Source organism: Haliaeetus albicilla, chromosome 5 (assembly GCF_947461875.1).
Source record: "Haliaeetus albicilla chromosome 5, bHalAlb1.1, whole genome shotgun sequence".
NCBI classification, from domain to species: Eukaryota; Metazoa; Chordata; class Aves; order Accipitriformes; family Accipitridae; genus Haliaeetus; species Haliaeetus albicilla.
In genome coordinates this window covers 6,512,449-6,529,073 of record NC_091487.1, presented here as the reverse complement: position 1 = coordinate 6,529,073, position 16,625 = coordinate 6,512,449, and the positions used below count along the sequence as shown (strand labels likewise).

Sequence of the window (16,625 nt, the reverse complement as noted above, 5' to 3'; positions counted from 1 at the left end):
GGCTCCCGGCCCTGCTCCCCCCGACGCCAGCTCCCTCCCTCCCAGCCCCACTGAACCCCTTCTCTCCCTCCTCCTGCAGGCCATGGCTGCCAGACAATTCTTCGGCCTGGTTGTGCAAAGCATCATCCGGAATGCTCTGCAGGAGCTGGAGCAGAGCGGCTTTGCCTGGGGAGCCCTGCTCTTTGCTGCCTTGGAGCAGTGGCAGTTCCCGGCTGTTGCTCGAGTCCTGCTCCTGCTCTTCGGGCTCTGCTGGTGGCTCAGGAAAAGGAGCCGTCAGCCAGCCAGCAGTAGCAAGGAGGCGGCTAAGGAGGAGGAAGAAGTAAATTCCTGTGTTGCAGTGGATGTGGGCAGAATTTCGCTCAAGCGCCTCCTGGACCTGCCAGAATCGTTCATGATGGTGGATAAGATGGTGGATGAACTTCTCCATATGTGCCAAACGCTTTCCAGGAATAGTTTTATGCCGCGACTGAAGCCAGCTGTCGTTTTGAGAAGCGCCTTAGAAGGTTGGAGTCTCTGTAAGGATGATGCTGCCTACAACCTGCTCGTGCCCCTGAACCCGCCCCGTGGGCACTCCTTCCACCTGGAGTTGGGCAACAGGGGGGAGAGTCCAGCGAGGAACTCCAGGCTCCGCGTGGAGCTGGAGTGCACCTGCACGAGGGAGCAGCTGGTGGAGGACATGCTGTGCTTCCTGCACCACCCCGAGGAGAAGCTGAGGAAAAATCAGAGTCCCAGCCTCCTAGGCACCCTCTGCACCGGCCCCTACCTAGACATGGAGAAAACCACCCGCTGGTTCCAGTTCTTGGTAAAAGCATCCTGGAAGCTTTTGCCTCAGTCGAGACACCACCGCTTAACCGTGCTGCCCTCCAGGCGCTCCTGCAAGCTCCGGCTGACGAACGCTTCCAATAGTCCCCTGCTGATTGTGATGACATTTGTGGTGCAGCAAGATGGCTTGGACACCTTGCTGAGCGTCGAGTAGGCAGAGACCAGCGTTACCAGCAGCAGGACGTGGCCGGAGAGTCCATTCCCTCCGGGAGATCCACCGTGCGCAAAGGTGTCAATAAATCTCTTGTTTGGACAAAGGCCGTGTCCGTGAGTGTCCGTGCGTCTCTGGGTTGGGGAATGCGGGCATAGGGTGCTGACAGCTCAGCTGCCACGGCGTCGGGGAGCATCTTGCAGAAGAGCTGGTGCAGTGGGCTCTGGTCTCAGTGATTCACTGGGCTTTGGCTTCCCAGGTGCTGCGGGTTAATGCCAGCAGGCAGCTTAGCATCATCACGCAGCTCCTCAGTGCCTTGCCCGCAGTGGCACGGTGGAGAGAATCTGAAGGGTAAAAGTGGGAAAGCTTGCGGGTTGAGAGAGGACAGTTCAGTAGGTAGAGCACGAGCTACACGCCCAGGCAAAGCAACGTAAAGAATTCATTCACTCCTGCCCCGGTCTGCCGACCAGACCTGCCTTTTTGGGAAGCCGCCTGCCTCCCTGCGGCTCGGGTTGAAGGCGTTCCCGGGAAACTCGTGAGCCTTGTACGGCCCTCACTGTTAGCCGCTTTTGCTTTTTCGTGTGGGTACCAAGGAAGTCGTGATGAGAATTCCAAGGGCGAGCAAAAGAGACTTGAGGGCCTCGGGCAGATTGGTAGAGGGGTCAGGAGCACAGGTAGTATTCTCCTCTGTCCTCCCAGCTGGAGGGAATGACATCGAAACACACAGGCGGACGCAGCGTATCGGCACCTGGCTCCGAGGCTAGCGTCACTGCCAGAATTTGGAGTTTTTCAACCATGGGATGGTCTACGCGACACCAGGCCTGCTGGGGCCTGACAAGATTCCCCCATTCTCAAGGGGGGAAAAGTATTTTTGCTCACGAGCGAGCGGGGCTGACTGAAAGAGCTTTAAACTAGGTTTGGAGGGGGGAAGGGGTAAAATCAGTCCTGCTAGTGATAAGCTAGGGATGGCGCGACAATGTTGGAGGAACGGTGCGCAGAGCTTTCGCTCTGCTCCACGATGTGCCGAGGACACAGGAGCGCGTTTGAAACGTTTGTGGGCTCAAGCGCGCGGTGCGAGGAAGAGACAGGAGGAGCTAGAGGCCTCGGCTCGGTCCCAGAGCAACGACATCGCTGGCCTAAGGGACACTTGCTGGGAAGAGTCCTGTGACTGGAGTGCAGTGACGGACCCTTCCAGGCTCTTCAGGAGAGAGAGGCAGGGCAGGCGAGGCGGAGGGGCAGCGCTGTATGTAAAGGAGGGGTCGGACTGTACAGCGCTTGCAGCTGGGGACGACATGGTTGAGAGCCTCTGCGTAAAGATTAGGGGAAAAGCTAATAAAGCGGACGTCCTTGCAGGAGTCTGCTATGGATCACCCAGCCAGGATGAGGACGCCAACGTATGAATCCATGAGGAATCACGGGAAATCTCTGGATCAGTCGCCCTGTGTCGTCCTTATGGGCGGCTCCAGCTGCCCAGCTGCGAACTGGGGCTGTCACAGAGCAGACATGAACAGGCCCGGGAAATTCCTGAAGCCCACGTTGAAGACAACTCTTTGATACGGGTACTACGGGAGCCGACTAGGAAGGGTGCCCTCCTAGGCCTGTTGTTCGTACATAGAGAGGGTCTTGTGGGTGAAGTGATGATTGGTGGCTGTCTTGGCCATAGTGATCAGAAAATGGTCGAGTTTAAAATCGTTGGCGATATGGGAAACCCTGTCCGCAGAGCTACTCCCCTGGATTCTGGGAGAGCAGACTTTAGGCTGCTCAAGGAGCTAGTTAGCAAGGTCCCCTGGGAATCTGCTCTCGAGGGTATCGTTGCCCGTAAATGCCGGTCACTTTTTTAGATCCCAGGAGCGGGCAATTGCAATGTGTCGCAAGTCAAGCAAGGGGGGCGGAAGGGCTGTTTGGCTGTAGACCCTGGCGCTATAAGAAGTAGTGGCTGATGGCCACCGTGTGGCAGAAGATGTGCACTCATAGCTGTATTTGGTACACCTCCAGTGGAAATTCAATGATGGTGTATGGGCGAAGATTTGCAAGCTTTTCAATAATTGTCGCATCGAAAGAGCTGCCTAACTATGTCGAAGCGCTAGAGAAGCTCAGGCTTCTCCCCGTTTTCAGTTAGACTGTGCAGGACATGGCCGGTTCTTCCGTGATGCGCAAAGCTACCAGAACCTTCTTTGCCTAATGATGGATCTTTGGAAAGTGAAGTTAACGCTGAGATGAGATGCTATCGCTGCATCTTTTGCACCGGTGGTTTTGCCTCTGTGACCTGACCTTTCCCCCAAAAAAGTTTGTTTCACTGAAAAATAGCCATAAGACTGTGTTTACGTTGCATCTTTGCTGGTTCAAAGAGGTAAAGTACATTATGGCTTTGGTATATGAAGGCAAGAAGAGAAACATGTTATTTGCGTAAGACCATGGTATTCCAGTTTAGTGCTTTGCATCCCCCCAGCTTCAAAGAGCAAGCTCTGAGCTAGAGTTAAAGACAGTTTGCTGATCTCTCCTCTTGAACACGTTGCTTGTTTCTTGCTCCTTTTTTTCCCTCTTGTGTACCTCTGAGCTTTTGAACCAATGAAAGCAGGTTCATCTCGCAAAGTTCTTTTGATCAAGGACAAGGCTCAGGATGTGGGGGACAAAGAAGAATTACCAGCACTGACTGGGGCCAGGAAGACAATGCAATCTGCTTAGCCCTCTGCATCCCAACGGATTGTTACCACAAAGTCAGGTTTGCCAGTGACCTAGGCTAAAGCGTTTTCATCATGTTAACTGGTTCCCATTCCAAGCGGCTCCAGGTTTTCCAGGCTCTTTGGCAACTTCCTGTCACTTCCTCAGAGTTGCTCACCCTTATGAAGGCTCTTCTTGGAGAGGGGTATCCTGGGTCGAACTTTCTCTTTTCTGTATTCTGTAAAAATCCCGAGCCACTGACAACTCTGGCCACACCTGCATTATTAAAAACTGTTCTTGAGCAGTTTGTTTTCTGACTCCCAGAGGATAAGTGGCACAGATAGCCAGATGCTGCAGGATCCCCATCCCAGTTGTGTTCAGGCACAACTGAACATCCACTGTACAGCCCCGGGGTCCCAGCAGTGCCCCAGCCAGCAGCTGTCTCTTGCCCAAGAGCATGCTGTAGGACCTGCCTGGCAGCACTGGAAGCTTGCTGCCAGTTGTCACCTTTCCCTGAGTCCCTTGGCTCTCATGCTACAGAGACACAATTCCTCTGAAGAAGGGAATTAGTACAGTCCAGGGCTAGTTCCTGGGAGTCCCAAGATGCCAAGGGAGGAGGGCTGTCAGGAGCAGGCTGCATAAGAAGGAAGGTTGTTGTCCGGTTTTCTGTGCAACTGTGAGGACCTTTAAAGGACCTTAAAAGAGTCTGTAGGCACGAGGGATGCTCATGTTGCAAGCTCACAACTGTAAGAAAAGCTCGCAATAAAAGAAGTGCTTCAGACAGGACATAGATTCATCCGCGCCTGGCGCTGTTCATTGAGTAATAGCCAGGTCGCAGTTGCACATGAGCCTGCGGGCCACGCCACTGGCCCCGAGTAAGCATCCCAAGAGGTGTGCCTAGGTGCAGGGGTGGTTGAGGACAGCACGATGTCTAGAGAGGATGCCACAGGCTATACTGTCCTGTCTGTGTGGAGAAGCTGCTCTGGGGACCGTTCGTTTCAAGAGGTGGATGCCCTGGCTCGGCAACAGGCTGGTGCTGCAGCTCTGTCAACAGGTAGCAGGATGACACCCATACACTGCACCACACCACGAATGTCCAGCACCACATCTCCCCAAGCAGGAAGGCTGAGGGAGGTCTAATTGCTGTCTTCCACTACCCAAAGCCTGTCTTTTCTGAGAGGTGCACAATGAAAGAATGTGTCACACATTGCACCGAGGGAAGCATGCCATGAGAGCAGATAAGCCCTGGAAGAAGCAGCCAGAGAGGGTGGGGAATCTCCTTCTTTGGCAACATTAGAAGTTCAGCTGGACAAGACCCTGAGGGACATGTCCTAACTTTGGTGTTAGCCCTGCTTTAATTAGGGGGTGAGACTAAAGACCTCCAGAGGTCTCTTCCAACCCAAATTCTCTATGTTACTCTGTGAGCGTGAGGATCAAACGGCCTTGGTGACCTTGTTGTGCGGGTGAAAGACCTTATAGTGCAGGTGTTTCCATTGTTCTGGAGGCCTTCAGGTGGAGCTACCAGCAATGAAAGCATTGTCCAAAGATTGTTGGAGGGGACACTGTTGATGGTGGGGGAGTCTTTTCATTGACGATGACAACAGCATAGATAAGCTTGTACAAAACCGCATTACTTGAAGCCCTAATGTATATGATGAACAAAAGAAAGAGCCAGCACAGGTCTCCAAATGAGCTGTTAGTGATGGCAGATATATCACTGAGCAAAAGCAGGTGCTGTTTACAGTTGCCAGCCCTGCGGCCAGGAGTCACCCAGCACTTGGGCAGTTTTCCATGCTGGGCTGCCTGGCACAGCAGCCCTTACCTCCTGCATACTAGAGCTCTTATCTCAGTATCAGCCAGCTAGCAAAGGCAAGTGACCAGCTTCGGCATCTTCTTCACTCATGGAAACCCACCCATTTCCGTGACAGCTGTCCGCAGGAATTGGGCTTGCAGATCTTAAATACGAAACCGGGAAGTCTGAGGATCTCTGCTGAAGAAAGCTTTAGCATAAGTGTTTAATAATCTGGCATAAGATCACAGCATAAAAAAAAAATGACCCGTGTTAGAAGACTGAATGTTCTGACCACAGTTACGAGTAACAGATATTTCTAGGAGAGATGTAAGAAAGTGTAAAAATGAGGGTCATCTACCAGTTTTAGCCCTAAGCACAACAGGAAGTACAACCACAATCACATGGTAAGGCATTTCCATGGCAACTGACAACATTTTCCATTAAGCTGGAATTAACTTCAGGCTATAATCTGCCTAAGGACACAGAACGCATAGGGATGCAGCAAGATAGCTAACACCATACGCAGAAAAAGAAAAAGGCTGAACTGTGGGTATGATGGGAGCGGGAAGGAGCAAGAGCAGGACTCGGCATAAGAAAACCCTGTCCCAACACGTCGTGTCACGGGCAGGAAATGCTCCCTGCCCTCCATTACCACCGGATCACGCTACGTGGGTGTCCCTGCAATGCACTGGGTAAATAATGCGGGTGCAAGAAGTCTGCATTGCTTCTCTTTCCCAGGTCCCATAATTGCGTCATGGGTCTGTCCTAGCTTAGGAACAAAAATTATTCATTAACAACTGCCTTACCAGACACACTGATACCGAAAAGCCGGTCGAAGAAACTCTCCAAGACTCGTTTTGGAGTTTTAGAAAGCAGGCGTTCTTTGTTGCAGCGCTGGATGCACGGGGGATAGTTCCACCTAGCGTGCATACCACAGCTTTAGCACAAACAGGTTCTGTAGAATAACTAATTGCACATTAATCAGATGAGTATACATATACATAAAAATGACTGTAACTGATTATCATAGTACTGCCTACATTCGATCATGCGCAATGAAGGATCCATTTGAGTCGAAGGGCTGCTTTTGCGACCACCGACCCATTTGAAGCTCTCGTTGGCTGCCCTTGAAGTCTTTATTCTTGTCCTTGTTCTTTGATCTTGAAGCTTAAGGCAGTTTCAATCACACGTGGCCAGTTTCAACATTGTTCTCATCTAGCGGACAGGAACATCTAGTCATAAGAGCAAAGAACTGCAAAACTTAGCAGTAACCACCTGCTTTAGGGTGGCTTCGAGGATTCCCGAGAAGGTAAACACACACACACGCACACACACTGACTATAGCGGAAGAAGCAAGCATTTTATTAACTACACACATGTGTTACGCTAAGGGTATCTTACAATGCAAAAAAACCCCAAACCTATTAACATACCGACCCAAGGACTGTGAAGAAGAAGAAGAACCATCTGTACATTCTGTACATTCTTGTGTCGTCTTGCGCCGCAAGCTCAGCCCAGCAGTCGGTAGGTGCCAGCTTTACGTGGGCGTCCCCACGGAGGCAACGGTGACCTTGCCATACACCGGCCCACTGCTCTTTGGAAAACCCCAGTATTTTATACATTTGTGGAGGAACGGCTGTCGACGCTCACGGCCAATGAGTGCCGAAACACGCCTCGATTGCAACATAGGGAGCCTACGGCACATGCGCCCGCTGGCCAGGCGCGCTGCACGTGCCATAGCCATCCCTTCTGTTGGTTCATGGGCACACGGCAAATTACCATAATCCATCAGTCACGATGCTCTAACCAACAGCAGGACTTTTGCAAGGTAAGCAAAATTATGTGTGGTGCCTTGTATTCCTCCGTTATTGCATGTACTACCTCCCCTAACATTGCTCTACTTTCTTATCCCCATGGTCAGCATTTCAAACAATAGACAATAAACTATCTGCTCCCTGTGCTGACTGCGTTTTTTAGTTATCTACTTCTTACTCAGTGTTCATCCACGGACCAAAATTCCATCTTTTAACCCTTCTGTACACACCACCTCTGCTAGTTAATTGCTTGGCTATACTTTTGTCTATTGTTTCAGTCATAGTGTTAGTATAAGATTTCTAATAATTATTTACCAAATCTCACTTTTACAGTCACCTAGCAGCAAACCAGTTTCCACGGCTGGTACAAAATATTAAAACCATCAGAATATTTAGATACACCATACAGAACGTATGGAAATATGCTATCAATTCCCCCCTTTCTGTTTCAGGCTACTAACTCTTTTAGTAGTCTCACTTGAACATAGATTGTGTCACAGCTCGTTTAAGACAGCTAGAAGTGATGCGGATTATAACAACGATGATAAATACTTCTCTTGTTTCGTTGGTGCGACGAGGGAAAGCTTCAGGCTACCCAGTAACGGTATCAACTAGAACTAGGATACAGCAACATCCCTCTTTTTGAAGCAATTCTGTAAAATCAATTTGCCAACATTTTCCTGGAGAATTTCCTTGTTTCGTAATTCCCAAAGTGACTTTATTATTGGTTTGGGGATTATTGCGTATACAAATTTCACACCCAATTGTAATTATTCAAATAACTTTTGTCATATCTCTATTCAAAATACACGTTTGTAAATGTTTAACAAGGTTTTCTGTTCCCTAATGTACTTTGTTATTTTCAGCCCGGGCAACTTCTCTCATTATTGTGGGTAGGACTATTATTTGACCTGGTGGTGTTACAGCCCATCCTGTTTCATTTTTATTAGCCTGCAATTTAATAATTAATTCTTCACCTTTTTCATTATAATTTGGAGCATCTTTCGGTAAACTTACACTTTCCTCTGGAACTAGTCCTAGGATGCCTTTTTCTGCAGCCTCTTTAGCAGCTCTATCAGCCAATCGGTTACCTGTTTCAAGGACAGTCCTACCTGGCTGATGTGCTTTACAGTGCGTTATCGTGACTGCTGTTGGCTTTTGAATGGCTTCTAACAATTTCAGTATTTGTTCTGCATGCTGAGTGGTGGTTCCTTGTGCAGATAACAGTCCTCTTTCTTTCCATATTGCTCCATGTGCATGTACTACCCCAAAAGCATACTTTGAGTCTGTCCAAATGTCGATTCGCTTTCCTTGACTTAGTTCCAGTGCTCGAGTAAGAGCTATCAATTCAGCCTTTTGGGCAGATACATTTGAAGGCAAAGCTCGTGATTCAATTACCTTCTCAGCAGTGGTTACCGCATATCCTGATAAACGTTCTCCTTCACGGATGAAACTGCTTCCGTCGGTATATAGTTTCCAATCTGCTTCTTCCAGTGGCACACCTCGGAGACCCGGTTGGCTGGAGTAGACTTCTTCAATTGTCTGCAGGCAGTCATGTTCCAGTTCTCCTTCAACTTGATCAGTTGTTAAAAACACAGCAGGGTAAACAATCTTCTGTCTCAGCTGCAATTAACAGGTCATCCACATATTGCAACAAGATTCCTTGATTATTTTCTTTCTTCCAAATCTCTAATTCTCGTGCCAATTGACTTCCAAAAATGGCAGGGCTGTTCTTAAAGCCTTGAGGCAAGACTGTCCATGTATATTGTGTTTTTCTCCCAGTCTCAGGATTTTCCCATTCAAAAGCAAAAAGCTCTTGACTATTGGGATCCAAGGCAATACAGAAAAAGGCACCTTTCAAGCCTAACACTGTGAACCGTTCTTGTTTCTCCGTTAGGGTTGTTAACAAAGTATAAGGATTTGCTACTACCGGGTGAATATCTTGTACTATTTGATTTATCGCTCTGAGGTCTTGAACTAACCTGTAATCTTTTCCATTAGCCTTTTTAACAGGCAAGGTTGGGGTGTTATATTTGGATTCACATTCTATTAACAATTTGTACTTTAGAAACTTTTGTGTTATCGGTACTAACTCTTTCCGGCTTTCCAGTTTTAGGGGGTATTGTTTAATTCTTACCGGACTCGATCCTGGCTTTAAATCAATTCTCACAGGCTCTGCTCTTTTGGATTTACCAGGAACTTCCCCAGCCCAGACGATTGGAATGACAGCATTATTTACTTCGACCGGTATGATCCTCTGCTTTCGGTAGCCGTCCTGTAACAACAAAGCCACTGCTTCGATATGTTTAGTTTCTGGAATTAAAATTTTAATCTCACCATTTTTAAATTTAAATCTTAATCTCACCATTTTTAAATTTAATTTCTGCTTCCAGTTTCTCAAGTAGGTCTCTCCCTAACAGGGGTTTAGGAGAATTTGGCAAATACAGAAACCGATGAGTGACCCATTGCTTTCCTAATTTCATTGTCAAAGGCTTAGAGAAGGGTCTAGCCTCTCGTTCACCTGTCGCACCAACAACACTAATTCCTTCAGAACTTAACTCCCCCTCTAAGGTGTTTAAAACCGAAAAGGTGGCTCCAGTGTCAACTAAAAATTCAATTTTATGTTCTCCCAGGTTAGCTGTAACCAGAGGTTCTGCTGGGAGACTCCCCTCCGGTCCCTGTCAGATACTTTCACTCAACTTCCCTAAGAAAGGGGGAACTTGCTGAGATTGTGCGGTCGAAATTGGGGTCACTTGTGACCTTGTAGGTCTCAGGGGCCATTCCCCTTTCCAGTGACCTTCTTGTTTACAGTATGCACGCTGATTCGGTCCCAGGGGCTGGTTTAATCCCACTGGTGACCCCAGTCCAGTTCCTCTCCTTTGTCCCACGCCAGCTCCTACTTCCAGAGCAGCTACTAACCTTGCATTCATTTTACTCTGTAATTCATCTCTATTTCTGTATGCCACCCAAGCAACTTCTAATAATTTTCCCCAATCTCGAGAATCTGCTCCTTGTAATTCTTGTAATTTCCTTCTGATATCATCAGAGGATTGACCTATAAATAAAGGAGCCAATTGAGCTCTTCCTTCTTCAGACTCAGGATCCATATTAGTATATTTCCTAGCATCTTTCCAATCAGGATCCTGAGTCTGAATCATTGTTTCAAAAGCGTGGGCTGTTTGATCAGCGTTTTCTTGATAGCTCCCAGGTGCTACTTTCCAATTATTTAAATCCACAATAGAAAAGGGTACTTTAATAGTTGCCACACCCTCAATCTCCCTTGCCGCGACGTGAGGCCATTTCCTCTCGTCCTATCTCCAGCCCCCTGGAGAGACCAGCACCCACCTCACTGCAACCCCCCTTCAGGTACTCGTAGAGAGCTATAAGGTCTCCCCTCAGCCTCCTCTTCTCTAGACTAAACAGCCCCAGCTCCCTCAGCCGCTCCTCATAAGACTTATGCTCCAGGCCCCTCACCAACTTGGTTGCCCTTCTCTGAACACGCCCCAGCAACTCCTCTCCTCCTATCGCTTCCTGCCTGAGAAAAGCGACCGACACCCACAACCTCCTTTCTGGTAGTGGTAGAGAGCGATAAGGTCTCCCTCCCCCCCTCAGCCTCCTGTTCTCCAGGCTAAACAACCCCAGCTCCCTCAGCCGCTCCTCAAAAGGCCTGTTCTCTACACCCTTCCCCGGCTTCGCTGCTCTTCTTTGGACGCGCTCCAGCACCTCAATGACTTTCCTGTAGCGAGGGGCCCAAAACTGAACATGCTAGTCGAGGTGAGGTCTCACCAGTGCCGAGGCCAGGGCGGGATGATCGCTTCCCTAATCCTGCTGGCCACGCTATTTCTGATACAAGCCAGGATGCTCCTGGCCTTCTTGGCCACCTGGGCACGCTGCCGGCCGTCAGCTGACACCCCCAGGTCCTTTTCCGCCAGGCAGCTTTCCAGCCACTCTTCCCCAAGCCTATAGCATTGTGTGGGGCTGTTAAAACCCAAGCGCAGGACCCGGCACTTGGCCTTGTTGAATCCCATACAGTTGGCCTCAGCCCATCGATCCAGCCTGTCCAGATCCCTCTGTCGAGCCTTTCTACCCTCAAGCAGATCAACACTCCCGCCCAGCTCAGTGTCATCTGCAAACTGACTGAGCGTGCGCTCGATCCCCTCATGCGGATCATTGGTAAAGATATTGAACAGAACTCACCCCAATACTGAGCCCTGGAGAACACCACTTGTGACCGGCCGCCAGCTAGATGTAACTCCCTTCACCGCAACTCTCTCTCATATCTCTGAGAGCATTGTCCACTTGCTTCTTGAATACCAACAGGCTTGGGGCCGTGACCCTTTCCGGGGAGGGGCTTGTTCCACTGCTTGACCACCCTCTCGCTGAAGAACTTTTTCCTGCTATCCAGTCGGAACTTCCCTTGACGCAGCTTTAAGCCATTCCTTCGTGTCCTATCACCGGACCCCAGGGAGAAGAGATCGGCACCTCCCTCTCCGCTCCCCGTCCTGAGGAAGTTGTAGGCAGCCATGAGGCCAGCCCTCGGTCTCCTCTCCTCTAGGCTGAACAAACCCAGCGTCCCCAGCTGCACCTCATCAGGACATGCCCGCTAGTCCTTTCACTGTCTTCGCTGCCCTCCTTTGGACACGTTCTAATATCTTTACGTCCTGCTTACATTGTGGAGCCCAAAGCTGCACACGGTACGTGAGGTGAGGCCGCACCCCTCCTGAGCGTGGTGGGTCAATCCCTTCTTTCCCCCGGCTACCTCTACTGTGCCTAACGCGCCCCAGGAGATGGCTGGCCTGTTGGGCCGCCAGGGCACGTTGTTGACTCCTACCGCGCTTACCACCAACCAAGACGCCCCAGATCCCTTTCCAGAGCCCATACCTTCCCGTCGGCCGCCTAAGTTCCCAAAGGAGACCCCTGGTCAGCCAAGCCACCCTTCTGCCCCTCTTGCTTGACTTGCGACGCATTGCAATTGCCCGCTCCTGTGCCCTTAAGAAACGGCTCTTAAAAAGTGACCGGCATTTACGGGCAACGATACCCTCGAGAGCAGATTCCCAGGGGACCTTGCTAACTAGCTCCTTGAGCAGCCTAAAGTCTGCTCTCCCAGAATCCAGGGGAGTAGCTCTGCGGACAGGGTTTCCCATATCGCCAACGATTTTAAACTCGACCATTTTCTGATCACTATGGCCAAGACAGCCACCAATCATCACTTCACCCACAAGACCCTCTCTATGTACGAACAACAGGCCTAGGAGGGCACCCTTCCTAGTCGGCTCCCGTAGTACCCGTATCAAAGAGTTGTCTTCAACGTGGGCTTCAGGAATTTCCCGGGCCTGTTCATGTCTGCTCTGTGACAGCCCCAGTTCGCAGCTGGGCAGCTGGAGCCGCCCATAAGGACGACACAGGGCGACTGATCCAGAGATTTCCCGTGATTCCTCATGGATTCATACGTTGGCGTCCTCATCCTGGCTGGGTGATCCACAGCAGACTCCTGCAAGGACGTCCGCTTTATTAGCTTTTCCCCTAATCTTTACGCAGAGGCTCTCAACCATGTCGTCCCCAGCTGCAAGCGCTGTACAGTCCGACCCCTCCTTTACATACAGCGCTGCCCCTCCGCCTCGCCTGCCCTGCCTCTCTCTCCTGAAGAGCCTGGAAGGGTCCGTCACTGCACTCCAGTCACAGGACTCTTCCCAGCAAGTGTCCCCTAGGCCAGCGATGTCGTTGCTCTGGGACCGAGCCGAGGCCTCTAGCTCCTCCTGTCTCTTCCTCGCACCGCGCGCTTGAGCCCACAAACGTTTCAAACGCGCTCCTGTGTCCTCGGCACATCGTGGAGCAGAGCGAAAGCTCTGCGCACCGTTCCTCCAACATTGTCGCGCCATCCCTAGCTTATCACTAGCAGGACTGATTTTACCCCTTCCCCCCTCCAAACCTAGTTTAAAGCTCTTTCAGTCAGCCCCGCTCGCTCGTGAGCAAAAATACTTTTCCCCCCTTGAGAATGGGGGAATCTTGTCAGGCCCCAGCAGGCCTGGTGTCGCGTAGACCATCCCATGGTTGAAAAACTCCAAATTCTGGCAGTGACGCTAGCCTCGGAGCCAGGTGCCGATACGCTGCGTCCGCCTGTGTGTTTCGATGTCATTCCCTCCAGCTGGGAGGACAGAGGAGAATACTACCTGTGCTCCTGACCCCTCTACCAATCTGCCCGAGGCCCTCAAGTCTCTTTTGCTCGCCCTTGGAATTCTCATCACGACTTCCTTGGTACCCACACGAAAAAGCAAAAGCGGCTAACAGTGAGGGCCGTACAAGGCTCACGAGTTTCCCGGGAACGCCTTCAACCCGAGCCGCAGGGAGGCAGGCGGCTTCCCAAAAAGGCAGGTCTGGTCGGCAGACCGGGGCAGGAGTGAATGAATTCTTTACGTTGCTTTGCCTGGGCGTGTAGCTCGTGCTCTACCTACTGAACTGTCCTCTCTCAACCCGCAAGCTTTCCCACTTTTACCCTTCAGATTCTCTCCACCGTGCCACTGCGGGCAAGGCACTGAGGAGCTGCGTGATGATGCCAAGCTGCCTGCTGGCATTAACCCGCAGCACCTGGGAAGCCAAAGCCCAGTGAATCACTGAGACCAGAGCCCACTGCACCAGCTCTTCTGCAAGATGCTCCCCGACCCGTGGCAGCTGAGCTGTCAGCACCCTATGCCCGCATTCCCCGACCCAGAGACGCACGGACACTCACGGACACGGCCTTTGTCCAAACAAGAGATTTATTGACACCTTTGCGCACGGTGGATCTCCCGGAGGGAATGGACTCTCTCAGAGAGGGAGGGCGGTCGCTGCCCGCGTGGTAACAGGCATCTCTGTCGCAAGGCTCCTTGCAATGGCCCCGTCGGCTGCATCGGGTCCCACTCCGCAGCGTGTGCTTTTGCTGTGTAGGAAAGCTGGGGCAGCGATTGCCACTGCCAATTGAGGAGCGTGTTCTCTGTGTCCAGCGTGCTCAGTTCCGCAGCACCAGCTCCTCAGGAAGCGTCTAGCATGGGCGCTTTCTCTGTCCAGACTGCAGTCTGAGGCACACAGAGGCACATCAGCGCTGCCTTTCGCTTAGTCCCCGCACAGCTGGAGCTGCCAGGAAGAATTTCTGGGCCCATGTGAAATCGCCACCATGGCCGCGACTGTGAGGGGAAAGGACGATGAACATCGGCTTTGTAGCCGCTGTAGTCACCACTATCTGCCGCGCTGGGGAGACTGCCTAGAGGAGAACACTGACAGTCTTGACAGAGGGCTGCTTTACAGGGTTTTCCCTTTACTTTCTGTGTCCCGCATTCTTCCCTCTTTTTCCCTGCGGTATGAGGTGGTAGTCTGGTATGAGGTGGTAGTCTGCCATCAGCTGTGAGTCCCGCAAACACAGCTCTGTGTGTGAAGATCTCTTTCAGTGTCCGTAGAACAGCAGTCTTGTGAGCCGTTCTCGCAGATCCCTATACTCACGCATTGCCTCGTCGTGGGCGGCCGGATCCTGTACCAGGTGCTGGAAGAGGTTGAGTGGTTCGGCCGTTTGGAAGGCTGGGGGCAAGACTATCTCCTCAGGCACCCTCTCGTTGCCGAAGAAGAAGTGGTCGAGGCGTTTCTCCTCCAGGCAGCGGTGCAGGTATTGCATGATATCCTCCATCCGCCGCACAAAATGCCTCCTGCGCCAGCCTGACAGGGGTATGGTGGTCAGGAGGTGCATCACAACTGTCTTCAGGGTATAGGTGGAAAAGCCTATGCCCACCAGGATGCGGGCGCAGGCCTGCAGGCATCTGAGGTGGAAGCTGTCATGCGGGACCTGCCTGGCCATATGCCTGAAGAACTTCGCCTCTGCCACAGCGTAGCTCTCTGGCCACGTCGTGCTTGGGGTGAAGATGGCCTCCGTATTCTGGCTGCTCACGAAGATGTCCGAATTGCCTTGCTGCACCCCAAACATCATCTCAATAATGTGGGTTTTGTTGTTGCGTTCTGTCACCTGGAATTTGCAGGAGCGACTAGAGGGCAGCATGGTTAGACGCCATGTGGATGACTGAGGCAAAACCACCCAGGATGCTTGCACCAGCTGATAGAACCAGCGGGCAGTTTTCTGCACATCTAGGTAGGAGCCAGTGCAGAGGGTGTGTAGGAGGCTGGGACCCTGATCCCTCCTAAGCTCCTCCTCGGGCTGGTGCAGGAAGCACAGCATCTCTCCTGCCAGCTGCTCCCTCGTGCAGGTGCACTCCAGCTCCACGCGGACGCAGAAGTTCCTCGCTGGCGTCTCCCCCCTGTTGCCCAACTCCAGGTGGAAGGCGTGCCCATGGGGGGGCTTCAGGGGCACGAGCAGGCGGTAGATGATGTCTTCCTCGCGGGGACTCCAACCTTCGAAGGCACTGCCCACCCCGATGGCGGGTTGCAGCACTGGGAAGAAACTATTTAACAAGATTTCTCTGAAGACAAGGATGAAGCTGTCAACGATGTTCTTCACCACCTGATAGTCCCTGGCTAGGTTCTGAACCGGCCACTGTATGTGCTCCTCAAAATACCTTCCCAGATCATTCTCACTGTCACTGTCGCCTTCTTCTGCCTCCTCTTCCACCTGCTCCCTGCCACTGCTAGAGCTCTCCTCGTCACTGCTGCTGTCCACCTCATGGCTCCTTTTCCTGAGCCACCAGCAGAGCCCGAAGAGCAGGAGCAGGACTCCAGCAACGGCCCAGAACTGCCACTGCTGCAAGGCAGCAAAGAGCAGGGCTCCCCAGGCAAAGCCGCTCTGCTCCTGGGTCCTCTGCTCCAGCTCCTGCGTCCCCTGCTCCAGCTCCTGCAGCATCCGAGTCATCTTCCGGCTGAGATACCACCCACGCAGCCGCATGCGCTCGCGTGTGGCCTCATCCAGCTCATCGTGGACCACATGAGCATTCCAGAGGATGCTTTGCACAACCAGAAGAATTGTGAAGAATTGTATCACAGCCATGGCCTGCAGGAGGAGGGAGAGAAGGGGTTCAGTGGGGCTGGGAGGGAGGGAGCTGGCGTCGGGGGGAGCAGGGCCGGGAGCCGCAGGGAGCTGGGGGCAGGTAGGAGAGGGGGCGAGGCAGCTGGGAGGCAGCAAGGCCTGCGCCCAGCCCCGGTGGAGGCTGAGAACCCACCCCCCCGGGGGCCCGCGTTTCTGCCCTGGCCCTCGTCCAGCCCAGCCTCCCCCCGCCTGCGTACTCACCGCTCGCCCAGGCTGTACTGGGGCAGCGCTGCCGGCTGGTGCCTTTTATACCCCCCCCCCATTGTGACTCGGCCCCTCTGATGTCATAGGGGCCAGAGCGCATCACAGGCACGCCCGCCGGCGTTTGCACATACTCTCATCCTAGGATACATATTTGAGGTTGCCCAGTGCGGAGTCAGGGGTTGG

General features: G+C 52.1%; 3 protein-coding genes across 3 annotated transcripts in view; 2 read left to right on the top strand and 1 right to left on the bottom strand.

The window, feature by feature from the left end:
• Positions 1–16,625, top strand: part of LOC104318720 (potassium channel subfamily K member 16) — a 110,193-nt gene that overhangs the window by 23,891 nt on the left and 69,677 nt on the right. The gene's annotated exons all lie outside the window — the stretch shown is intronic.
• On the top strand, positions 26–976 carry LOC138685313 (inositol 1,4,5-trisphosphate receptor-interacting protein-like 1). The gene has a single exon (XM_069782968.1). The coding sequence runs from the start codon at positions 83–85 to the stop codon at positions 974–976; it is 894 nt and encodes a 297-aa protein (XP_069639069.1). The 5' UTR covers positions 26–82.
• Positions 14,497–16,241, bottom strand: LOC138685380 (inositol 1,4,5-trisphosphate receptor-interacting protein-like 1). The gene has a single exon (XM_069783173.1). It carries the CDS (start codon positions 16,197–16,199, stop codon positions 14,658–14,660), a length of 1,542 nt encoding a protein of 513 aa, XP_069639274.1. The 5' UTR covers positions 16,200–16,241; the 3' UTR covers positions 14,497–14,657.

Bases quoted from the DNA above. Each gene is read 5' to 3' on its own strand.
- LOC138685313 (XM_069782968.1), top strand. From the start codon at position 83: ATGGCTGCCAGACAATTCTTCGGCCTGGTTGTGCAAAGCATCATCCGG.
- LOC138685380 (XM_069783173.1), bottom strand. From the start codon at position 16,199: ATGGCTGTGATACAATTCTTCACAATTCTTCTGGTTGTGCAAAGCATC.